Source organism: Channa argus, chromosome 13 (genome assembly GCF_033026475.1).
Source record: "Channa argus isolate prfri chromosome 13, Channa argus male v1.0, whole genome shotgun sequence".
NCBI lineage: Eukaryota > Metazoa > Chordata > Actinopteri > Anabantiformes > Channidae > Channa > Channa argus.
In genome coordinates this window covers 25,056,810-25,082,578 of record NC_090209.1, presented here as the reverse complement: position 1 = coordinate 25,082,578, position 25,769 = coordinate 25,056,810, and the positions used below count along the sequence as shown (strand labels likewise).

Genomic DNA, 25,769 nt, shown 5'->3' with positions numbered 1-25,769 from the left:
CAGGATAGAGTCAAATTCAACCAGTGCTCTGCTCCAATCAGCACATACATCCAATATTCACATGTCAAAGGTAAACCACAGCAAATCACAGCTCTCCTCACCTAAACACTGGGACGTTCACAGGAAACTGGCCAGTATATATAGATTTATCCTACAAAGAAAAGTTGGAAGTGTCGCCCGCTTCTGGGTATAAAAGGAGCATTTCTGAGAGGCTGAGCCTCTCGGATGTAAAGGTCGGAAGAGGTTCGCCAATCCGTGACAAACTGCGCCAAAAGATGGTGGAACAAGTTCAGAAAATATTTCTCAACGTAAAATGGCAAAGACTTTGAAGATCCCACCATCTACGGTTTATAATATCATCAACAGAGAAGTCAAGAGGAACCTCTGTGTGCCAGGAACAAGGCTGAAGGTCAAAACTAGAAGCATGTGAACATTGGGCCTTCAGGTGGCACCGCATTAAAAACAGGCCTGATTCTCTTCTGGACATCACTGCATGGGCTCAGCAACACTTCCAGAAATCACTGTCTGTGAACACAGTTCACTGTAAAATCCTCAAACGTCTGTATCATGCAAAGAAGAAGCCAAATGTGAACACGATCCATGATTAAATGTCTCAGTTTCATCCTCTGATATGTCGTTTATGTTCTATTGTGAATAAAATATGGGTTGCAGAGATTTGAAATAGTTATATTGTTTTTCTTTACGTTTTACGCTTCGTCCTAACTTTTTGTTGGGGTTGTAGTATTAAAAAAAAAAAAAACCATACAGTCCCCTTTTTGTAATGAGTGGATCATGCTAGTGTGCTGACTTGATTATCATCTGATGAAGATCAAACTGGTAGGAGAAACCCTGACAGTGATGCTTGTGTTGCTTTTCACTGTATCATTTATCAGAAATCGGCTTGTGTGGTGGACACAGCATTTCATCAAAGCAGACTTTAGTTAGCTTCCAAAAGGTTATTTGTCACAAACATCCCAATTTCATTAAATCATTTCTTTATGTTAGTGTTAACTCTACATTACTCTGTCACTGCTGGGTATTTTTATGGCAACGGGCAAATTTGATCACAAAAGATCTGATTTAATAAAGACAAACTTTTTGTTCAACTCACCATTATCGTCCACCACTCTGGTCTGCTCCTTGAAGCAGTCCACTGGGAGCCCGATGATCTCCACCTCCACGAAGGGATCAATGATCTGACAGAAAGATGTCCTATTACTAACAACCAGCTGTAAGTTGTGTAAAGTTCAAACACTTATCAGTGATCATTACTCATGGTTTGTGTATCTAATCATTAACCCTGCGATTTTATAAAAATTGTTCTACCATCTGAACCTTAGTCTTAGTCGTGTTAAAATATGACACTGCAGTTGTACTTGTGGGTTCTACCTCTCCTCTGTCCCCTAACATAGAGTCTTTAGGTTTAGGCAGCTGCTGTCCACTGATGATCTTCACCACCAGCTGTTTCTTCATCTGACCTTGTAGTGGGTCCTCCAGGTTGGGGTTAAAGGCACCTACAAAAAGGAAGTACGTTTTGTTTTTGTGATCTCATACTTAAGCAGTAAATTCCAAGATGACAACCATCGTTTCCACAGTTAACAATAGACAGTCTCATGTAATCATGTTCAAAAGGCACAAATAATACACGTCTTCCATGTTTCCTTGAAAACACATACTCGAAGCATAAAAAGTAAAATTGAATTCATCAGGTACTAAAATGAATGTTCTGACCTTCACACATGCAAGCAGGCTTGAGGACGTAGCCACAGTTGCCGTTGCTGTAAAACTTAGCTCTGTTGAGCTGCAGGACGCGGCCCTCTGACTGGTAGTTGAGTGCAACTGAAATGCACAACAGTTCACTTTACTTTATTGTCAGCGGGCTGCATATTTTACGTCAATGTGTGTGAAGAGCAAAATAATCAACAGGAGGGAGGTTCATTAAGGGAAAAACCCCAAAACTTTTTTTTTATAGGTTGAAGGCATTAGCAGCAGCATGAATGAGTTGAGCATTTGCACCGCAGTGATGACGGTCGGCTTAGGCTCCTACCAAGCTGGCAGCCGGCGTTCCAAAAGGGCTGCGGGTTGAAGTTGGAGGAGTCCACACGATAAGAAGAAGGGTAGATGCGGGAGAGCTGTCGCTGGTTGAAATGTATGAAGGATGTAGCTTTCTGCTGCATCACCTGGTGGGCTTTAGTCTCGCTGAGCGATGACACCTGCCAGCTGCAGTTGGCTGCCGGGGACAACACAAAGATGTAGACTTCAACTAACACGCTGCTAAGTAAGGAGATTTCTGTCAGAGATTTCTAATGATTTAAACAACCCATGGACCTTTTTTTTTTTTTTTTTTTTACATTTACTTATAGAGGGTAGTTTTCACCTTTGCAGGAGCCCTGATCACATTCACACCTGGACGCCACAGTCAGACCTGTGGTCACTGGGCAGCTACACAGGTGCACATGGGATCAAGGGTCCAACTTATGGACTAGATTTCTAACTTGTGGAACATTCTTATTCCCTGTACAATGTTAAAATGGACGTGCAGACACGTGGATGAAAAAGCGACTCCCAAAAAGATATAAGCAAACTCAGATATTGCACTCGTCTCTTTTGATTAGTTAGAGTGAAGAGAACTCTCACCTTGTGCCTCGACATCATACAGACCCACAGAACGTGTATATTTGACCAGATCGGAAAGTGCTCTGGATAACTTCATTGTCTTCTTCTTTCTGTAAAGCCACCAAAGCCAAAGGTTTCACAAGTAAAAGAACACTGGAAAATACTGTAACAGAAACTTGGCCACTACTGATTTGTTTTTGATGATACTTGGCCCCCAGAATAATTCAAAGTGAAATTAAAATAGAAGCCTGTGCTCAATTAAGTAAACATTAAAAAAGGCGCAATTCTTTTATTATTAATGCAGACTTTTCATTTCTTAAAAGATTTCTGTGCTGTTCATGTCAGCAGAACATAAAGAGGTGTTCCATAGGCTTCAGGTTTGTGTTTCTTCAAGTAGCATTTAGTGGATTTTCAAGTTTTTAATTTTCCTCACTTGGTGACTGTGATCAAAACTCTCAGATCTCTTATTGTTGCACATGCAAAAAAATCTTCAAAATGGTGTTTTGCATGTAACTGTATATTATGTAGAGTGTGACAGAGCTTGATGACAGATGTTAAGACAGACTTTGTTACAGATTGACAATGTTGGTTTTAACATTTACTCATCAAAGTGAGTGAGTAGTATCTACAGGGGAAGGCACTGCACATTGTGTGGTATCCACAGTAGCACCAAATCCTGTAAGTTACGAGGTGGGGACTCCAAAGATCATTGACATCTGGGAAATTAGGATCATCAGCACACTCTCTCGTACTAGTTGAACCATTTGTGCAGCGTGGCAGTGTGCATTGACCTTCTGCCAGCTTGCCATCCTGTTGTCATCTCTTTCCCGGGTAAGTGATGCAAACACATGATGCAAAACAAAGCGCGATTCATCAGACCAGGCCACATTCTTCCATTGCAGCATGGTGTAGTTCTGATGCCCATTGTAGGCACTTTTCATAGTGGACACCCTGACCAGTCTGCGCCAAAGATGCACTGTGTGTTTTGACAAACCTTCTATCGTAACCAGCATTATATTATGAAGTATTTTAGCTCCTGTAGCTGTTCTACTGGATCAGACTTATCAGCCCACCCTTTGCTCCCCAAATGAATCAATGTTATGGTGGATCTGTGTTTTTTCTCTAACGTAGCTGCTGTGTGTGTGTGTGTGTGTGTGTGTGTGTGTGTGTTCAGCAAACCTGCTATGGTGCAAGGGGGCACGGGAGGCACTACTTGTGCTCTCTTGGTCTGTGTCTGTGTCTTCAAAACTTGACGTTTTCTTCAGTTTGGACGTCTTTTTCTGCAAAAAACAAAAAAACAAAACAAAAGTTATTCATTAATGAAAGACCAACCGATATTAGTGAGAGCCACTTGCATCCAATTTGATAATATTTAAGTAGCTTGTGCTAGAAATGTAACATCCAACCTTGCGTTTGGAGAAGCTCCCCATGAAGGAGCGGCTTGTACGCTTGTTGCTGCTGTTAGCTTCGTCCGCTGTGTCTGTGCCATCCACACTTTTACCCTGAAAGCAGAGGAGAAATATTTTTAACATGGGTTAAATGAGAGTGAGAATGATTAAGTAGTTCTTCCCCCGTCACTCACTCTGACTTCAGTTTGTGTCACATTTCTATCACTTACTGCACGTCCTTGTTTTTTTCCACGGTCTGTTTTAGGATGATTTATTTATTTTTATCTCTCTTATCCTGTGAGTTCAGGGTCACCACAGCGGATCATTTGTCCGCATGGGGATTTGGTGCAGTTTTTACAACAGATGCCCTCCCTGATGCCATTTCTACCGGGCTTGGAACCGGGTGGGTGTGGCCCTTCCAACCCTATGGACCCTTAAAAGCTTTCTGATGCCAACGGCTCAATTACTGTATTCTGTGTACTGTCGATACATAAAAAGGTGAGATAGTTGGTAAAGAATAAGACTGGAGGCTAGGATTAAAACACAGATTAGGCTTTATGGACTTTATGGACTATGAACTTATTTCAGAAGTATCAGGTAAACGTTTGGCTCACCAGGATTGCATCTCTGTGTTTACCTTGGAGCCAGTTTTGTCTGTGGGCTTCCCGGTTGGATGGAGTGCTGCGATAGCGAAACTATCTGGATCCTCTCTGTCTCTGATCTTGGACTCCTTCATCAGGTTATCCAGCTTTTTCTTAGCCATATTCTCTACTTGCTTCCTGTTGGCTGATGTCTGGAGGAGGAACAGTAGTAAAGAATGGTGGCGATGATATGTGATCATACGTGATATGTCAGGGGAGGGCAATATGAAATAGTTCCTTTCTGGCAGGATTCAATGGCCTTTTTTTTTTGTTGTTGCTTTTTTTAAGCTGTATGATGAGTTTTTCATTAAGTAAGAAACCAAAAGTAATTACATTAAGTAATGTCCTTCATTCACACTGGAGGTGACTTTAGTGAAGCTCTTTTGTTTTTTTTGTTTTTTTTAACTACTGTTCGTGAAATGCCCCTTTAAATCACACGGCTTTGCCTGATGTCTCACTGAAGAAAAAACAGTGAATAATTACTTCCCACCCTGATTTGACGAGACCGAGAATAACAACACTGCATGCAGAATCCTGTAAGAACTCACATCTCATAGAAAGCAAAGATGAAGCATATGCATTATACATGAAGAGGAACCTGCTGATGGGGGCTGATAAATGGAGCCTTCAGGAATGTTGAGCATGACTGAGAATGGCGATGGGGCATCCTTCATACAGATGAAACAGAATAAATGACAGATGTCCTCGTTGAAAAAATTAAATAAAAAAGAATCACTGCACACTGCCTCACTTGGAAAAATGTGCACATGATCAGTTCAGCCACATGGTGGCAGAGTGTGTGCATGAAGCCCCTAACTCTGTAATAAGCTGCATGAAGAGCTGAATTGCTGTGAGCTCAGAGCAGGCACGTCAAAACCAAAAATAGCCCTGCTTTTTCCTAGTGTTTCGGAATAAACGCTGAAAAACACCTGCAGCATTAGAACTAAAAGATCAATTTGTCAGTGCACTTGTGAAGGTCAGTGCAAAGTGTGAATTAATAAACATAATCATTAGGAGCAGATAAAGCTGTTATATAAAAATCTACATTCATTAGCCAGTAGCTGCAAAGTAAAAAAAAAAAAAAAAAAACACTAATCAGTCCTAGTCGTTTTGGTCCTGACGTGTTTGCCTCAAGTTTTCTCTCAAAACTCAAACTCTAACTTCTATTCCCTGCTCACTTTTGTTTTTCAGATATTAAACATTTGCAAATTGTTTTTATCACTTTAAACTTTCACAGGCAGGATGGGGAAGTATGACACACGACGGGGTGAAGTTAAGGATTTGATTGGATGTCTTTTTTTTTTTTATACAATACCTTCCACTTTGAAAGAAGCAAGCGAGAGTTGAAGACGAGACGTAGGGACAAACAGGAAGAGAGAAGAGCAGGAAATAAGAAAAAACAGCCGCACAAAAAAAGAAAGAGATGAAACCAAACAGCAGAGGTAGTAATAAAGGAGCAAAGACATGGCAGAGGGAGGAGAACACTCCATCATCACCACAACACCTGCACAATTCACTGCGACTCATCTGCCAGAGAAGAGATAAACGTCAAGCGCAGGAGAAGAGCAAACAGGAAACATACATCTCCGTTCATCAGCTTGCAGTCATCCTCCATCTCGTCAGCGCTGTCCTCGTCCGACACGTCCCCTTCCTCTGCGTTCTCGTCGATGTTTGCAGGCAGTTTCTTCCCCTGGTGGAGAAAAGACGGGGATTCACACTACATTAACAAACAGCTGCAGCAGCCATTTAATTTATTTGCTTAAACATTTGATTAGAGTCAAGAGGGTGTAAGAAACTGAACCGTCCTCTCAGCGCATGGCTTATTTCAATGAATGGGCTCAACTGGTGCAGTTTTATTTGTTGGGAACGGCTTTACTTTTGTCAAGTGACTGGTGAGTCGCACTTGAGGAAATGTTTCTCTACTTTTAGTGCTTATATAATTGAATCCACTCAGCCTTTGCTGAAGCCTATAATTACTTTCTTTTCATGGCTCTCATGACATTATAAGTGTGTAGAAATGTCTCCTGAAAACACGAAAGACAAAGCCTGGAAGAAGATCTAGTATCCGATCAATCGGAATTGTGTCAATTTAAACAACCCTTTCTATGTTTCTCAGTGTCAGGCTTCAGGGGAGGAGGAGAGGGAGGGTATGAGACTCGAGAGAGAATAATGTTCAGGTTCAGATGCGAGTCTTACTGCCTGGGCCGTGGCTTTTCATTAACAAGTCAGGCAGTTTGTCCGGGGGTTAGAGATGGTCTTCATGCACAGCGTCAGAGCTACTGCGAGAGAGCAGATGACACTCGTCAAACCCACCGTTGAGGATGCACAACACGTGTAGCAGAGCAGCGGGAGGTGCCACCACTAAATGTACGCGCAGGTAGCAGTGCTGGCGCGACAGCTGGTGGAGCAGTCCTCGGTGTGCCAAGTATTGGCAACGCGTCTTCTCTTCAGTGAAAGCATCTGGTGTCAGTAAAGCCTCATTAACCTTAATGCTGTTCCCTCACCTGCTGCTCCTGCTGCTGCTGCTGCTGCTCGGCAACATGTTGTTTAAGGCCGTGCGTGAAACCATCAATGCTTTACCAGCTTACACTAGATTACACTATATTATGAAGTGCTGTGCTGTAATTGCAACTATGGCAAACAGTAAAGACCAACTCAAATATCAATAAAATGACACAGTGTCAGCACTTCGTGGTTTTCCAACGTGCCAACTACACACACCTGAACAGAGAACAAGCGAAAAACAAAACAAAAACCAATGTTGACTTCTTGCTGTAACAACTGTAGATGTTAAAGTCTTAAATTATCAACGGCTACACTTTTGAATCTTAAAGTGGGATTTTAATATTTTACAATAAGTGTGTTGTTTGATTTAATCAATTTCGAACTTAAAATCATGACTCCAGTTGACTGAATGTTTAACACATTGCATGTACTTCCAAGCAGGCATTTCATCAAGTTTAAATCCCCACAAGTTGTTTTTGTTCTTACATAAAAAAAACTTAGAAAATGTGTCATGTTGAGTGTGTGGACCTACTAACAACTGGTAGTGAAGCAAAGCATGGACATTAGTCACATCTCAGTTGAAATAATGAGTTACAGCACACATGCTTGAGTTGCTTTAGATTTGAGTACATTTCCATCTCTATTACAAACCGCGGTCATGTGAAATATTATATTACTGTATCTTAAGTACGTGAGTAAATAAGTAAATAAACTCAAAGCCTATATTCAACAAAGTTACTCAAAATTCTGCTGAGGTTTGTTGCCGTGACGTTCAGAGTTTTCTTACCCTTTTTCTTTTAACTGTGTACATCTGTGGCCCAAAGGCTGAACCTGATCGTGTGCCGCAGTTCACAAAGTTATTTAACCTACATACGTTTATTGTGCATTTATGGACAACGAATAAGCGTATCAATATTTTTTACGACCTCTAAGCTCCTCTTAGTTGTGAGTTGGAGCTGACAGCAACAAAATGCTCCTGACCTGCGGCCGTGAACACGTTTAACTCATTATCTGTGTTCTGTTGTTCTCGGGATGCTGTTTTGCGATAACAGCACAGACCAGTGCTGCCAGATAATGAGCCAGGCTGCAGTCTGCTGTTACTAAACACAACTTATCCTACTGCCAACTTTTGTTTTTCCATTCTCTTCCTCTAAACATGTCATTTTCAGCTTCTCTAATCACATGACTTCCATCAGCCTCTTGCCTTTCCAGAATGAACAGCTGAGATTATCGCTTGAGGACTGACTGCGCTCACTGACAAGAATCAGTCACTTTTTAACCATCCACACTTTACCTTGACAAGGATCTTGCCCTTCAGTGTTTCTGGTGACGGCAGCCATCCAGACTCATCGGCTTTGATGCTGGACAGGTCCAATTTGTCCCCCAGGATCTCACTCAGATACTGGGCCATCTTCTTTTGCTGGGGGACGCTGCAATGGTTCTCGATGGATAGGATGACTGGGTAGCTGGGGACATGATCGAACACAAAAGTTGGGCGTTATAGGGCTGAAAGGCTGAGGAGGACAAGAGGACAGAGTTTAAAATCTTCAACTTTATGATGACGCCAAGTTTTCCTCGTAAGCCAGCAATGAAGAAGTGATTTGTTCATTTCAGTTCTTTAAAGTATCAGGAGCTACGTTTAGAACAAACATGCTTCACGCTAAGCTGGAATTCCTAGTGCTCATACAGTACCTGCATTTATCAATCTAACCAGCCATTAAAAGAGCTGGTATGATGGAGATACAATATACAAAAGTGATGCTGTGGCCCCGGCTGTGCTGTCAAATGATCCTCAGCTTAGAGAGCCAGCAGTGTCAGAACTGCTCTGACAGCGAAGCCCACACCCCTGTCAAGAGGTAGACTCAGGTCTTAAGGGGCACACAAAACGTCAGTGGACCAACTTTGTATTGTAGCTGGATGAAGAGTAAGGCAGGATGTTTGAAGTGTGGATTAAACACATTTGGAACAAGTACAGTGCAGCATCACACGTGTTCTTACCTGTGCTACACCTCAGTCTCAGTTTGTGCATCAGCAGGTTTTTCACTTTCGCACTCAAGATCAACATATGACTCTTTGTGTTTCCAACAGCCAGGGTTATGGTTAGGGGTTCGATTTAGTCACAGTATAAGAGAATAAGCATTATTCATTCATTCAGGTCTACAGCAAATCAGTGTAGCGGCTCAAGAATAAGGCAATTTTATGGCTTCTAAACAGACAGGAGACAGAAGGAAATCTTAACCCTGTTTACACAGATGGATTTAGAGAACTTTAAACAACTCTGGTGAATAAAGTGTGATTGATATGTTCAAAATACACTGGCTTTTTATGAATATTAGCTACGTGGCCCTATGTGATGACAATCAGTCTGACCATACTGAAATACAGCGGCAATTTGGAGAATGGAAATAACTTAAAAGCATTTTGATGCATTTGTTGGTGACTGTCAAAGGCAGAAGACGATATGGTCAACAATAGACAAGACAGACAATATAAGGAGGACGTAAGGGAAAATAAATACAAAGGTGGATCTATTAACTGAAAGATCTCAGGATATTCCAGTCCTCCACCAAAGGATCAACTGTATCAACTTGGATCTCTTGGTTTTTCATCTATTGCCACCATATGATCAACCTTTCACTTTGTATCATGTATTGGTTTATGTCCAAATGCCTGCAAAACTAATGACATTCCCATCTGCCTCAGCTGTACTTTGTGTTTACATCTAATTCAAATGTGTTTGCACGTTTCTAAAATTAGACGAACATTTAACGGGTAAACATCAACATGCTATCATGCCAGAAATCCCTATTATTCCAAGAACATTACCATGAAAACATTAGCATTTAGCCCAGGTAGATCTTTGCAGGGTAGGATCAAAAAGATCCGCGGCTTTCGGCTTTGTCGCCACAGCAGAACGTCTTCCGCAACGTGATATGGCATGAGTTTTTACGCCGGATGCCCTTCCTGCCAAAACCCTCCCATTTTATCCGGGCTCAGGACCGGCACCAAGGTGGTTGGGTGGTGGGATGGTATTCGAACCCGTGGCCTTCTGCATCCCAACCCAATGCTCTACCACTGACCCACAAGGCCACCAGAGGGTAGTATATTCATTAATAAAATACTGTAATCTTGCCTGAAGTGGTATCTATAAGCAATGTATAAATATAAAGAGTCTGTAATCTTTGCAGCAGCCAACATTTGACTGAATTTTCTGCTATAAGAAAAAGTTTTTTATACATTTGTCTGACTTAGCGATGACTAATATTTATACTGTTAGTACTGTGGTTTTGAGGATTTGAGGATTTCTAAAAGCAATGGCACAAGAGGCCACTTGAGTTTTCTGCAAGACATTTGTCAAAATCCGTTCTGTCCTTACTTGTGAAAAGACTCCAACGTGAATTCTCTTTCATCTCCACATGAAAACATAAGATTTAAATGCACCTTATTAGCATTTCTGGGGAATCATTCCAATGCTTATTTATTCCACAGTGAATCCTCACTGTAGCATGTAAAACTAGTCTTTCAATGAGCTACATTCAAGACTAGAATCATTCACAACGTATTGGCTGTGATGATTTCCAGTGTCAGTCAGAGGAAACCTTTTCATCCAAATTTTGTCCCCTTCAGCCCTCGGCAGAGCCCGTTTTTCTTCAGCGTTCCGGATAAATCTGATCGCTCTTTGATGTATAATGCAGCCTTTCACCCTGCTCCATTTTAATGAATTATCTGTGGAATATGGTCCACAATTATGTATGAAACATAGACACGCACGCTCTGCGGTAGAAAATGCACACAAAGCAAGTGTTTCGCCTTCTTTTTACTTGAAGAGGACAGGATCTAAAAATATAGATCTTCTCTGCATCCTCCAGACTGTGTGCATGTCAGTGGGATTATCACATTCTGATGCAGAGACCGTGAGGGGGAGGAGGATGTCTGTATGTGTGTCTTCATTTCTGTGTTTGTGTGTTATGTGCATAGGTAAGAGAGGCACAAGGCTCACTGAGTGGCCCACCCAGTCATCAGACCTCAACCCAGCTGGACCACCTATGAGATATTAATATCACTGCACTAATTAACATAATAACTGCAAAGCAAAAACGATGATGAGACGTTTAGCTCAGTGTTTAACATTTCTTTAGTGCAGTGAAAGCTCCAATGGACATTTGAGTCACATGCTTGTTGCAACACTGATCATGTGAGAGACAGTGAATGAAACAAATAAATAGAAGTGTGGGACAATACTGACAGGTGTGTGTGTGTGCATAAACGTACTCGTTCTTGATAAAGGCGTACTTGTTGATGGTCTCGATGACATCTTTGAACAGGATCTTGGAGGTCAGGGTGTACCCATGGTGGACGATGGGCTCACCATCCTGTCCATCCCAACAGTCCACTGTTGAACAGAAATCAAACACACATTGTGAGCAATGCAGTCTGGGAATCATAGTTATGAGTTTTAACTTTCACATCGCACCAAACGTGCTATTAGGTTCAAGTGTGCAGCCTAAACCCAACAGTCTGCACTGACTTATATCAGGAAACGCTTTATAAGACAAGGTGCACACAAGTGACTTGCATAAGGCAGAGACTGCAGTGATGTGTGTCGTGACCTTTTTACAGTAGACATTGCGAGGCTTCTCCCACTGTCACTTTACCCTGTTCGTGTGTGTACCTGAGACATTTCCTCGAGTATTAAATTGTTACGGCGTCTTATTTCAAGCTCTACGCTTTTCAAATTTCCATCTGATCAGTCTAAGGATAACATGCTACACTGCACCATGAAGACGCATACATAAGCAGGACAGTGACATTATCCTGTAACACAGCTCTGGGATTCTTTTTCCCTTTTTAAGATAAAGCAGTAAAGCAGCCCCAAATCCTGCTGCTCCCCTCACCATACTTTGCCGTTTCATGCTCATACACACTGACCTTTTTACACCTTAACATCTGCATGTAACTCTTTAACAATGTAACATTAGGTTTCACCAGTGCACAAAAGGTGCTTTTTGGTAAACTTGGTGAACACTGAGGACCCGTTTTTGGATGTTTTTACTCCATTGTAGTATCTTGCCCTGCAACAACACACACGTGTTCCACATCTGTGCTGACCTTCAACACAGCGGCAGCCAGCTTGCAGCACCCAGGCATACATGTCCACCCTGGACTGTGACATCAGTTGGTCTCCCATCAGGTAGGTGTTATGTGAAGAGGCAATGAAATAATTGCAAAGCGGCTGGTTCATGTCCTGGCTCACGTTGTAGTGCTCTGGGTTAAAAATGTCCCCCGCTGGGCTGCGCATATAATTAGTAAAACCTGCAAGAAAGTTATAAGACAAGCTTGTTTACTGCAGGAAGTGGCAAATGTGAAGTGTACTTGACAATTAAAAATGTATATAAAATTGTCAAACCAATCTATTATTCTTATGTTGGTGTACTATAAACAAATGTATAATTGGTACTATATCAGCATTTTTTGCCGCTGCAGCCACCTTTGATTACCCAGATTAGGTGTTTGGCTAATCAGATGTGAGGAGAGACAGAAAATAAAAGTCAGCACTTTTTTTTGAAGCTAAAAAACAAAAAACAAAACAGTATGTACGTTGGGTTACATTATTTTGGGATGACACTGACATCTAACTTCCTAAAATGAATTAATAACCCTTAGAACTTCAATTGAACCACTGCATACACTCAATGTGATTCTTTCAGGACAAAATGTAATTAAATATTGAAAAGAAGGATGAAAAAAAAGGCAGATTCAGCCTTATTAAGGCCAACTGACACAAACAACATATACACAGCACAACAGATGCAGAAACATCTTTGATTAGCAAAACTCTGACCTTCGATAAGGATTTTCAAAACAAACCACAGTAATAGTTAATAATTATTAAAGACGCCAATAATGCAATTTTTCCCCCCCCTCAATTTTAGTTCCAAATGCAAGATAGCTTGATGAAGATCTCAAATCAAAGTGGACTTACCATCAATACCCAAAACTGCTTGCTTCTGGTTCTCAGAGCATGGCTCAAATTTGTTTATAATTTCCAGGCAATGGTCCTTAGTCACTTTGATCATCTACAAATAGAGAAATGGGTGTCAAATTGCAGCGTTACGCACAGTCAATGCTAAAAACAGAATGTGCATCAGGGATACGAATAATGCAGTTGTCTTTCTGTCCTGACTGCAGAATCCGACTGTTGCTCTGGTCTGATAGCTACTCACTGTGATTGGTCGCTCAGATTTCCATCCCTGTCCATCATTTTAAAAGGTCTCTCCCCCTTAACTCCCTCACACTGTGCCAGAGTGTTTGTGACAACTTAACAGCCCTGTGAGGCTTAACAATGCTGTAGCTTTAGGGAAACGGGTGAGGCCCTAACGTTCATACTCCCTACTTCTACAGTACTAAACAGGGTGAGTGGCTAAAATTGGATCAAATGGGATGTACTTGCTACCCATCTCGTCATAATCCGGATGAGAGGCTGCTCTGTGGAGAGTAAATCCAGCCACACTCAGCAGAGGTTAGACATAACCACTGCTTCTGTGGCTCCAAAAAGCTTTGTGATCAGCTCACAGGCGGCTGTCAGCGCTCGCAACACTGGCACACATCTTATACATCTGTCTGTCTGTTGGCATATATGAAGCTAGAGTTAACACTCAGTAAGATTCGTTTATTAATAATTTAAATGATTACATCTTCGTGTCTAAAAAATTTCATGTCACTTGTTGGCTATTGTTTACATTTAAGACATTGCTGTCAATCACCGGTTATTGATTGATACAGTAAGACACACAATTAACAGCGGCACTACACGAACCGTCTGATTTCACAGAAACAACGATAACTGCTGATTTTTGGCAACACTTCACACAAATAACTTTAAACACAAAAAACCTCTTCCAATGTTCTCCAGCAGCAGCAGCAGGGAGAAAGTCTTCTTCCTTCCTCACGGTGCCCGAACTAAATGCTGAGTATAATTGGAGGAAAACACAACCTCTCTCAGTGGAGCTGACTAGTGTAGCTATTCAAAGTGGGCCGTTTAAAACGACTGCTTCTGCATATTTAAATAGCCTGCCAAAGTGCATATTAGCTGAATGAGCACACACTGGATGTTTAAGGAAAAATTAGCTCTTACGCTTATTAGCACATTTTTTCCTTTTTAAGGCAATGGTATCATTAACAAACTGTACTTCATCAAAAATTGCTTATGAGTGCACCTTAAGTGGTCTGATGGTGCTGTTGCTAATATCCCTGCATGGCCCTCTCTATCTACATATCCGACATTAAGCACCACTACTGGGCCCAAGGGCAACTCCCACCATGCAGAAGCTAAAGACAAGCAGCCTTACAGCCCTTTAAAACTGTGAGAGCGAAAAAAACCAAAAACAAAACACACACGTCGTCCTGTGTTTCTACAGAAAGACATTAGCGATTTTAAATTTGATTGGTGCAGAGTTTGGGCTTTGAGCCGTGAACAACCCCAGACTGGCTGCTAGTTGATTGGTAAATTGGGATAATATCCATGTTCGGGAGAATTTTATATCTGTACTGTCTCAAACAGTGGAAGCTTTTAAAGGAGGAAGTGTTTTATAGAGTAAATAAAAATGACAAGATTACATATGTAACGTTGTTTATTTAGAAATGCAAGCAACGGAAACTAGACGTCTAACAAACTCCAGATCCACATGACCCTATAAAGGGACACTATAACTATTCCCCATCTCTACAGTATGTCCAATGGCATATTTCAGTAGAAAGCAGTCACCACCAAAGTGAAACGATCATTAATTTCGAAAGCTGTGACACACAGGTGGAGAGAGAACGAATGGGCCTGGTAAAACAGCAGAAAGGCTGCACTCCAACAATTTAGAATTCCTGTATTGACATTAAAGCCCCCAAATGTGGGGGTAGTTGATGTAGCTCTGAATGAGGACATAACATCACAGTGAATCAGGACGTAATGGTGTTGAGCGTAATTAATGGCTAAACGCAGGTTGAAATTGGGTTCACCGCACAGAAATGGGTACAAATATTCAGCGGGATTTGGAATGTACCCGGCTGTTCATCCCTGAAACTCCACATTCCACTGCTCCATTTACAGGCTGTGTTTTGGAACAGTTCCACAATAGCAACTATTGACTCTTAGTGGCCCACTAGGCCAATGATCTGAAAGAACTTTTTATTGGTTGTAAAATGATGAAGCCCAAAAGCTATGTAGCACTGCATTACTACTGTTATTGACATTGACCTCCTTCTCCATCGGTTCGGGTTAAGTGGGGGTGTTATGCTGTGGTGCAGTACTTTACCACTTCAGTGTATTTAGCTGGTTTCCAGATCATCCTGTTATCTGTGTGTCTTTTAACGTTTTCAGTAACAGCCAACAATGGTAATTTCTTGAACTAAAAGTAACTGGCACACAATTGGCCCAGTTGACAGACATCTAGTGTGAATTCTTAAACTACATTTAATGACTCCCTTTCCTTCTAGCAGTGGGACAAATGAACGAATAATGAAGTAAAGCAAAGTGACGCGGGAAAGGAAAACAATGATAACTCTGGTTCTGCTGCACTGGCGTTGCCACTTCATTGTTTTCACTTTTCACCGTCAATCTCGGTGACTCTTACAATGCAGTCACAGCGTGTACCTTTTGCTCAGTCTCCAGGAAGCGGGCCAGGTCGTTTGTGTCCAGGTGGTCTTTGTGGTTGCTGTAGGTGAGCATGAGCAGATACAGATCCCTGCGGGTCGACATCATCTTGTAGAAGGAGCAGAACTCCTCGAAGCCCAGTGTCCCCTGGTTGTCGTCTGTGTCTGCCTCCTAAACACCGGGTACAAGCAAAAGTTGTACTGTTTTTAAGATGTTTTTTAAAGAGGCTTCTTGTATCATCACGTGCAAAAATATAATGCATCGCATAATTTTTATGAATTCATATATTTATGCAATTATTTTCATTAACCAATATAATGCCCATTTGGATATTGCATTTATTAGTCATTTTCATCATTACATACCTACTACCATCCTATAGGTTCTCAGCTCATATTACAAAGACAGGCTTGGTTTTCTAGATGTAATGAGCCGAAGCTATTCAGGTTCAGTCTACAGCTGTAATCTAGAACAAAGTTAACACGAGCTCTGCAGTGGGTCACACCATGGCCTGTGTAATCCTTGTCCCCGTTGACTGAGACAGCCTGTGACCAGCTCCATATGCCAAGTATCACTCCAGGCAGCAAATAAATATAATTCTACGGGCTTTTTATTATTTGACTGTAGATGTGCATGTACGTAAAAATCAGTGAAGGTGGTGTGGGAAAAATTTAATAAAGGACTTCATATACAAATATCTGGACTGTTCTTCAAATGTCTTCCATCAAGTGCTCCACGCTTCTCCTACTCTCCTATTGAAGTGTTGCGCATTATAGGATCACAGGTTTGATTTGAGAGATTGGGCTGGAGACACTACAGGCCTCCACAGTGGGTAAATAATAGGAGCCGTGCACCAGGGACAACTGGGACACTTGGGACACAACTACACAAATGTACATGAAAAGCTAAATATTGACGAATATGGAACAATACTTGATCGATTAAATGAGCAAGGGCACCAATAACAATTCTGTGGATTGGATCAAGTGGACCAGTCAAGAGTTTTACATTGACCCTTTAAAGAGTTGCACTGTCAACTACAGTAGGGACGAGGTTGTAGCCTGAAAGAAAGCCAACACACCACACATTTGTCCGCAACTAACCTAAAGTATTATGTCAGCTTACTGCCATCACAATGTTCTCTGCCCAACACAGCCGATACACAGGAAGTCAAATGACTCAGAAACGCACGACTCGGCCGTTGGTTTTGCATTCACGTCACTTAGTTGCCGCCTAAGTTGTGACCAAGTCCCACATGAGTGGCGAGCACAGATGCATGCACACAGTATTACTCCTGATGCAGGAGTAATTAGAGCACTCATCAGTACTGCGATGTGGCCAGGCTGCAGTGGCCAACGTTTGCCTGGCAGTTAAGTGCATTTCAGATGAATAGGAATCAGCGATGGCCACCACTGGTGAGGTGAGACCCAATTGCCAGCTGACTTGCATTTTTATTCATTCACTGAGGTGAAGGAATTATTTTCAGATACAAACACCGTATTTTAGCCCCAGGATGATAATGAACAGAGTCCTTTTTTTCTGGAAAGACTAAAACATCCTTCTAGCTTTATTCATTCCGATACATTATGCATGAGACCGGGCACTTAAGTTGTTTGCATGCTTCCGCACTGCGTTTTAGCTCGACGGCCAATATAAATAAAAAGTCAGCATTTAGAATCGCTGCTTCCTCTTTATAGAGCTTTTCCTCCGCGAGCACATCTGCAGGTCTCCGTTGTAATAAATCGCAGAGCAAATGTTCTGCAGGAGGAGCCCGATTCTTTTGCTGTCATTTACAGCTGCAGTAATAGCTCCACCAACCACATGCAACCAGCTTCTATGAGTCACGGATCAGCAACAAACCGCAACTATGCTGAAGTTGTTTCTCAGTGCAAATCATGGCAAACACAAATACTACTAGCATCGGGGTTAAGATCATCTAACTGCATGCGCCTCTTGAGTGAATCATCTGGTATTTGTCTTTGAAAATAAATATTAAAACCGGCTTAAATCTGCTGTTATGTCTGTGGCCGCCCATGTTTTTAAAGCCAGTTAGGATTTGCAAATGCTCCAGTTAGTGCCAGGCCTTAAATTGATGCATGACCCACATTCCTTCTCCATTTTACACTGTTCTAAAACAACAAGTACTACTATTGCTACTACTACTACCACAGCGTTCTTTCTGGCGTTGCCCGTAATAAATCACATCAGAGGGACACAGACAGGCCCAGGTGTGTGTCTTTTCAGTTTCCCATCAAAATCAAATCCCTGGATGAATCGCGCTATGACTGCTTAGACACTCAGCGAAAATCACAGCAAAATGTTTCGTGCGGAAAATCTAGATGGGGACTTGATGGGGGCGAAACAGTACTACATGGTCCATCATCCTCAGATTACATTGGACAGTGCCACCGTGGTATTTTGCCTCCCAGATACTTCATTATATTACCTTGTAGCTGGGTAAACAGTGTTTATAATATAAGTAGAAAGCTTAAGAGGCTCAGTTATTCCACTTTGCTTCACTTTCTGGGTTTCTCCCCTGTGTTACTGTGAGTCAGTGTTTTAATTAAACAATTGAGAGATAAGGCCTCCTTGTTTCACAAATGGGAAAATCATTAATCCTGTAAATGTCCCCAAGACATATTGAGCATACAAACAACTGGAGATAATTTGGACTAAATTATACCCAAGACAATGGCACTGGCAGAAGAGCTAAATTTCCCCTTTTTTATATAATTGGACAATTTGGACAATTTGTTTTGAGGCCAAAGTCCAAAAAGAGGTTAAGTACCAGCATTGAATAGCAGTGCAGATGCATCCCAGCCACACTGAAGGCTGCCAATGAATGACACTTGCAAATGGCATTTTATGGACAGTTCAGCTTCTCCTTACTGGGCCTAAAGAATTATTTTGATGTGTTCCAGTCAGGAACATGCCATAGCGGCAAAATTGGCAAATTCTCTTTACTTTGTCTTCTAAGTGTATGGAGCAATGTGCACAAAAAGGCTCAGACTCATCGGTTTGTGTCTTCACGCTGAGAATGAGCTCCACAGGTTTTTTTCTTTTCACCGTAACTAGGTTAAGCCAAGAAAGTGAATGCACAAATCTTGATGAACGTCCACGTCCACACACACACACACACACACACACACACACAGGACCAGATCAGTCCCTGGTGTGCGTACCCTGCATTACACCAGAGGCCATCTGTGTCCCAGCAGCACCATATGGGTGACTGTCAACAGGCCACTGGACTTAGTGACGGCAAACTGATTAGCTGCTCTGTAGAAGGAGGCTAAAAAAAAAAAAAGCAGCTCAACTCTGTAGTATGCTAATCTTTGTGTTTTGGAAAGAGTAGTGGCTGAGCCGTGTTATAGCCAACATCTGCAGCAGTCGCAATTAGTCAGTGTCTTTCATTCACAATCTGGCAGGAAGTAAGTCAGTTCTGCAGCCTCCAGTGACCTAATAAGCCCATTTACTGTCTCAATGAGCTGAAGTCCAATGTGTACTGAGCATTAGCTGCACAATTTAATGGCATTTCTCCACCACATAAATTCTCCTAAAGGTTAAATACTATACTCTTTCCAAGGGTCCCGCAGGAGCATTCAAATCCCAACATGGTTGCACAAAATAAGAAATTACCGCTAGTGTACAGGAAAAACACACATTTCACGAGACAAATCTATTGGATGATCACTCAGTCAGCTCAGATTCTCTAAGTCAAGCTTTTTTTTGGACAGTCTAAAATATGAGTCTAAAATAATTATTTACACTAAACCATAAGAGCTTGATGTAAACGGAAACACACGAGTGTTGCCTGTCTCAATGCTCAAACACATCTACAACACTATATGTCGGCAATTTAACCAGATTACAATTCATCATTTTTACTGACTTTTAAAAGCTCAAAAATCTGTTCCTATCACTCTGTTACATTATGCTAATGTGGTCAAGGTCATTACAAAACTTATGTCACTGGAAAAAAGGAACAAGTGGTCAAAATTATATCACTGCAGCACAGCAACTTGTGAATGACAAATTTTTGTGAACAAGTTGCTGTATTAAAATGCAATGAGAGGGTTAACAGGCTGAGACCAGCTCAGTCGGGTGCTGTCCGGTCCCGTTCTGCAATAAGCTCCTTTGCAGCAAAGTCAAGACAACTGCTTTTTGTTGTCTCCAACTTTCTTTGACTCGTTTTAAAGTATATCTTAAGGAACCATTCATGAAATTTACTTTGCACTTTGACGAAGCCTTTCAACACCTCTGTATAAAATGTCCATCACTCAGGATTTATGGAGATTGTACAGAAGATTGGAGAGATAGCGAAGAAACACAATGCCCTTGATTACTGCTTTTGCCGGTAGCTCATTTGCATCACACCGTCTCAACAGGCATTGGATAAAAAGTCGTCAGTACTCAGATATACTGTCGCCATCTAAAGATTTATGTCAGTAAGTTCAGAGCAAAGACTTTTTTCTAACAATGACAATAAGAAAGAAATTTGCAGAAAAAATCACTATTTGCTTTTAAAACAAAGAACAGTGAAACACAAAACAAATGATGTGAAGCTTCTCAAAATCCCCAAGAACCATTTTGTACCTTGAACATCTGCTTGACCTTCTGTCTGGGCAGGTTGACGTTGAGTTTGTGCAGAAGCTGCAGGACCTCGCTGATGCTTAAACTGCCATCCCCATTCTTATCGGCCTCGGTGAAAGTCTGTTTCAGCCATGTGATGATAGAGACGGTTATGGAAAGATTTCATTTCTTCTAATTTGGTTAGTAGCTCTCAGAGCACACACTTAAAGCACCAATGTAAAAGAAACATCGAGCCAGTCATACTTTTAACAGAAGAACCCGGAATTGCCAAATACTCCTATTTAAACAACCCCTAATGTTGATGATGAAAATCTACATGACTGCATCACATATAACAGTCACGTCCCCCGTGTAACTGTATAAGTGAAGGATATTGGTCACGGGTACGCTGTCTCTTGGCCAGGCTGTCCTCATCGCTGATGCCTGCCATCAGATATTTGAGCCCTGTGATCCAGGTTCGCGCCTCCTCTCCAGTGCCAGACACCAGGTCCAGGGACTCCATGTGCTCCCCGTAGTACAGGCTGAAGCAGCAGTTGGGGTCGAAGCTGCCCTCTGAATAGCGCTGGAAAATCTCAGACTGCTTCCCTTCACACACCTCCCGAATGGAGTCAATGGAGACTGTTGAGCAAACAGGAAGTCAGAGATAAAACATAAAGTGCACGAACTTAAGTTGATAAGAGATTATGTTTCTTGAATGAATTTTTTCCCCTTGCAGTTATAGTTACTAGTACTTTTGCAGAGTCAGATGGAAAATATTGAATCAGGTTATTAATATGTCTGTAGAAAATTATTAAGAACAAGCTGCAACTGTAGAATAACATGTTGCTTACGCAGGAAGAGTTCAATAAAAAAAATTAAAAAAAATCGCAATCACGCAATGGGTCCTTTTACATTTGACACTATAGATGCATTGTACTGCTAATATTTTGGTACATTGTGAATAAAATATAAATGCAGAAACATACTGTAGTGCTTTCAAATAGTCCTGTCGTACTTTATATAAATAAAGTCTCTCAGATCCTCAGGTTAAATATTGGGAAATGTCAAACGCTAATGAAAAACAAAGCCTCCAGAAGAGCAATAGAGCAAAAAGCGGTTTATTATCGTTCTGCGCTCTTTAAATTTCTAATATTGACCTCTGGCAAAAAAAGCTGATTGATTGTTGTGATAGTTTATTGGAGAGATTATTTGGTGTAATTTCAGGGTTTATGATACTAAGGATTAAAAATATTCAGCAGCTCCCAGTTTTATTGCAATACGGCATTTATGAGATGAGCGATGGTAATGAGATTTTACCAGAGGACCGAGACACAGTCACACACTTTCCCATGGAAGCAAGCGCATGACGGTTTCTGTTGCTTGTTCAGTTTACACGGTTTTTGACATTTGATAGACCAGGTTCATTCAAATCTTTCTCCTTCTGCATCTCTCTGTCTTTCAGACATGTAATGCAGTTCATAGATAAAAGATTTTTTTACAAACACTCATTAATAATGTAGTGGTACAGCTGTACACTCAATCCTTCTCCCTTGTGCAACCCACCCTGCCCCTGCTTATGCTGTACAGACCTGCCATTTAAAAACAGAGAAATGAAATTTTATCCATTTTAAATTAAATCTCCTACGCAATAAAGTGCCAGTGGAGTGTAAATACTTCAAGCACCTGTATGTCGACATGGATGTTTCTCCACAGATGCTGCAGCTTGAGATTTTACATGGGTACATCAGCTCTGACCTGATTCCAGCAATTTTATAAATTATGCATGTGTATACACCAGGCTTCTGCTAGATATCAGTAACCAAAACTACCACCCTCCTCAGAGACAGATACAAGTTGCAGGGTTTGTTGACTTTGTGCGGCCCTGCTCCTGTGCCCTTATCAGGTCAGAATTTCCACTTGTGTATTTGCAAATGAGATCCTAATAAGCAGACCACCACAACGTGGACTCGTCCGATTCATGCTGCCTGTAGCCCGAAATATTTGCCATTTGCATTGTGCTTAGCTGTCAGGAAATCCTGTCATACAACATATTTGCCAAGCATGATCATGTAACGTTCTGACAGCTTCGAAGATAAAAGCCGGTTGTTCAAGGCTGTATTTTTAAATTCTGAATAATCTTGATTTAAATGTGTTTTACATTTCTATATTACTTGCTAAATGCTAAAAATCCTATTTCAAGAAAAGGTGGGAACTTGTAACGTGTAAAATGTAAATAAAAAGAGAATGTAATGGTTTTGCAAATCATTTGAACGGTATGTTTACATAACATATCAAATGTTAAAACTTTGATTTTTGTTTTATTTTTTTAATATACGTTCATTTGGCCAGGGGCATGTTTACCACTGTGTTGCATTCACCTTTCACTTAACACTGAAACTCTGTGGGAGTGGCGAAGACTAACTGCTTTTATTTTGACATGCATTTGCATTACTGTTGGATAAACTACTGTTTGGATTGTTTTATATTTTAGGAGATATTAAAGTCAATCTGCAGCCAGAAGCGCAGGATCACTGTACGGGGAGACCAGAAGCCCACTGCGTTTCCCCTCTGTCAGTCCGTCCCAGTGGGTGCTGTGTGATCCAGAGGCCGGTGGCATTGAACGTCACTCAGATCGCCAGGGAATGTGCTGCCATGGCCAGTCTATTGTGTTCTGCTTCAGTGACTGAAATCTGTCAGTGTATCAAATGAGGGATGCAGGAATATACACAAGTTGGGGCAGGACTGAAAGCATGGAAACACTGGTTGTGTGAACAGAAGCCACGACTTTGTTTGATGAGGGCCAGAAGGTCCAATAAGACAACAGTACCTGATACTGACCTTTCATCACATGTAACCGGGCAAAGAAAGTTTGGCTTCTTTCATTTGTGTCACTATCTTACTCATCCAGCCATAAATAGTTTAGGAATTAGGATAAATTCCAGGATTTCATTTAAAGTAAAGGCCCCCACACCTCTAAAAGACAAAGCTCTAACTGTCCTGATCAGCCAATTAGGTGTGTGTGTCATTTTCATTCAGTGTGTAAAACACAGTTTGGGCAGATTAAAGCTGATGAATAATTAAGTCGACTTAAGAAGCTTATTAAATCCAGGGCTAGCGAGGAGGGGGAGCAACAGGAAACTGAGACCTAAGCCCCCATGAGACGCACAGCCATCCTGGGAGCTGCTGCTAAAAAGCGACTTCGCCTTCTTTTATTCTAAAACAATGCGGAAAAGGGCTTTGCTTGCTTGTTGTGCAGAGAGATGTGCACTTCAAACAAAAGCACTTCAGACCTTGAGGGTTTGTATAGTAGCACGATTTAAATCTAACAGAAGTAAAAACCTGTCAAAGACAAAAAAAAACAAAAAAAAAAGCCTCATGTGTGTTGCCTCAACTAATAAAATTATTATTTGACACTAAGGGCGGATGAATAGTGTTTCACAGCAAGGCCTTTCTAGTGGTTTCAATTTTGAAAAATGTAAAGCCTAAGAAATATAACAGTTTAATATGCTGTCCCTTAGAACTGTAACAAGGAAGAAGAGACTCACTCTTGGCCTTTTCATTCTTGCGTGAGGGCCTCCAGCGGATGCAGGACTTGTGTTCGTCCAGATAGAAGAACCGCACTAGTCCCTTGGAGCCACCGCGGAGCTTCACCATCTGGGTCCCCATCTGCATGGAGCTCATACATTTTTCCACTAGGGGCAAGAAAACAAGCAAAAGACAGAAGGAAAAATAAAAACGCTGGAATGTTGTCAAAAAGAGAAAGCAGTGAAGTGAAGTATGCACTGCAACTGAGAAAGTGACAGACACAAATGTTTAGACATGTTTTGCTCATTTGAGAATTAATCAAGACAGTAGTGCAAAAAGCAGTTATTTACTTATACACCAACACGAAAACACACAGCATTGCAAAGCATTGGACATACCTGTCACTGCGGACAGGGTTTTGTGTGTCGCTTGAGACCACGACAATGTAAGAGAAGAAAGACGACAGCCGGAGGGAATTTCAGCACAAAAAGCCCTATAACGACATCTCGACGTTACACTGTGAACTATGAGGGTATATCAACGAGGAAAATCAATAAAGCCAGTGGCTCTTTTCAGATGGGAGGATTCACATTGGGGCCTAAACCTCTACACCTTATAAAACAACTCCTTGCCGTCGTTTCCGTGGGAGAATTTGACTAAACGGTAGAATCATAGTGCGGTAGTCAGGCCTTTTCCGGCGAGTGTAGACGGCCGATGGGGTCGAGTTAAATCTTATGTGGTCGTATTAGCAATGATCTACTATCTAACTCTTTCTGTCACAACCCATCAAACATGCAGAATATTAGGCCACTTCACTGGGGAATCATTTCTAAAGAAGAATGGCAGGTCACGGACATATGGCACTAAACAATTGTAGTGTGTGAGCAATGTAGCGTAATTGGGGGAAAAAAAACTACAACCAGCTTACTAGAATGAATAATTTAAATAAATGTAAAATAAATGTGTTTGTACTGTATTTTCCATAATTCAGCACAAACAAAGGGCACAAATTGGAGCACACGACCACTACTGCTGCCTGGCAAAGTCAATGTTGTCAATATATGCATTGTGAGATGAACACTTCCCCAGTTTCACTGATAGCAACGGAAACAAATAGGAACAAGAAATAAGTGAATATTAATGAATGACAATGATGGACAATGTTTTTGTACAAAAGTACCAGCAGCGGTGTTGAGTATGATGCGGCTGGTGTGCAAATGTGCACTGTGCTGAATTTACCAAAGAACAGGAAGAAGAGGGAAGATGTTTTGAGCCTTCATTTTGACATTAAGGTAAACAGATCTTATTGAACTCGAGGTTCTACAGGAACGCGAGCGTTCTTGATGTAACTCGGTGTGTTTCTAAATGAAGACTCTAAACTTCTGACCTGACTCTAATGTATCATCACAGATCTTGTGTGTTGAATCCTGTTTGATAGAAGCCGCCACAAAAATGTTCAGGATAAAACAGCACCCATCCTAAATTCTTCTTACTCACTTTCAATCTAGATCAAAGTTCGCCCTGTCTGACCAGAACATGCATCTAATGTATCTGCTGTGCAAGTAAGCAGTGCAAATCGGCAGTGATGGGTTGCCCTAACCGAGTATTGATGTGACCTGGCTGTGGTTTTGTCTGCAGAGAGCCACCCTAAAGGCACTGTTAATGTAGTTCCATCCTGTTTCCCTTTGCTGCTAAACTCTTGCTCAGGACCATGAAAGCAAAGACCACAACTCCACCAGAAAAATGTTGGGCTAAAATTATTACACCAGCACAAGACGGGTTCATTATACTTTGATTCAATTTGCTGTCTCCGCAGCATCCTCGAAGATGTAGATGTGGGTGGGTGTGAACGACTTAAAAATGTGCAGCAAGACAAGA

General features: G+C 41.4%; 1 protein-coding gene across 1 annotated transcript in view; it reads right to left on the bottom strand.

Moving 5' to 3' along the window:
* Positions 1-25,769, bottom strand: part of plch2a (phospholipase C, eta 2a) — a 48,365-nt gene that overhangs the window by 11,986 nt on the left and 10,610 nt on the right. The window contains exons 2-18 of the mRNA XM_067526937.1: positions 23,912-24,058; positions 20,762-21,005; positions 20,391-20,520; positions 15,795-15,965; positions 13,134-13,227; positions 12,260-12,463; positions 11,423-11,543; positions 8,445-8,616; positions 6,228-6,335; positions 4,642-4,797; positions 4,023-4,118; positions 3,796-3,896; positions 2,638-2,726; positions 2,048-2,230; positions 1,732-1,839; positions 1,390-1,514; positions 1,112-1,196 (exon numbers count right to left, since the gene is read on the bottom strand). Of these exons, the coding sequence (XP_067383038.1) occupies positions 1,112-1,196; positions 1,390-1,514; positions 1,732-1,839; positions 2,048-2,230; positions 2,638-2,726; positions 3,796-3,896; positions 4,023-4,118; positions 4,642-4,797; positions 6,228-6,335; positions 8,445-8,616; positions 11,423-11,543; positions 12,260-12,463; positions 13,134-13,227; positions 15,795-15,965; positions 20,391-20,520; positions 20,762-21,005; positions 23,912-24,058 (2,334 nt within the window). The remainder of the gene's footprint in view (positions 1-1,111; positions 1,197-1,389; positions 1,515-1,731; positions 1,840-2,047; positions 2,231-2,637; positions 2,727-3,795; positions 3,897-4,022; positions 4,119-4,641; positions 4,798-6,227; positions 6,336-8,444; positions 8,617-11,422; positions 11,544-12,259; positions 12,464-13,133; positions 13,228-15,794; positions 15,966-20,390; positions 20,521-20,761; positions 21,006-23,911; positions 24,059-25,769) is intronic.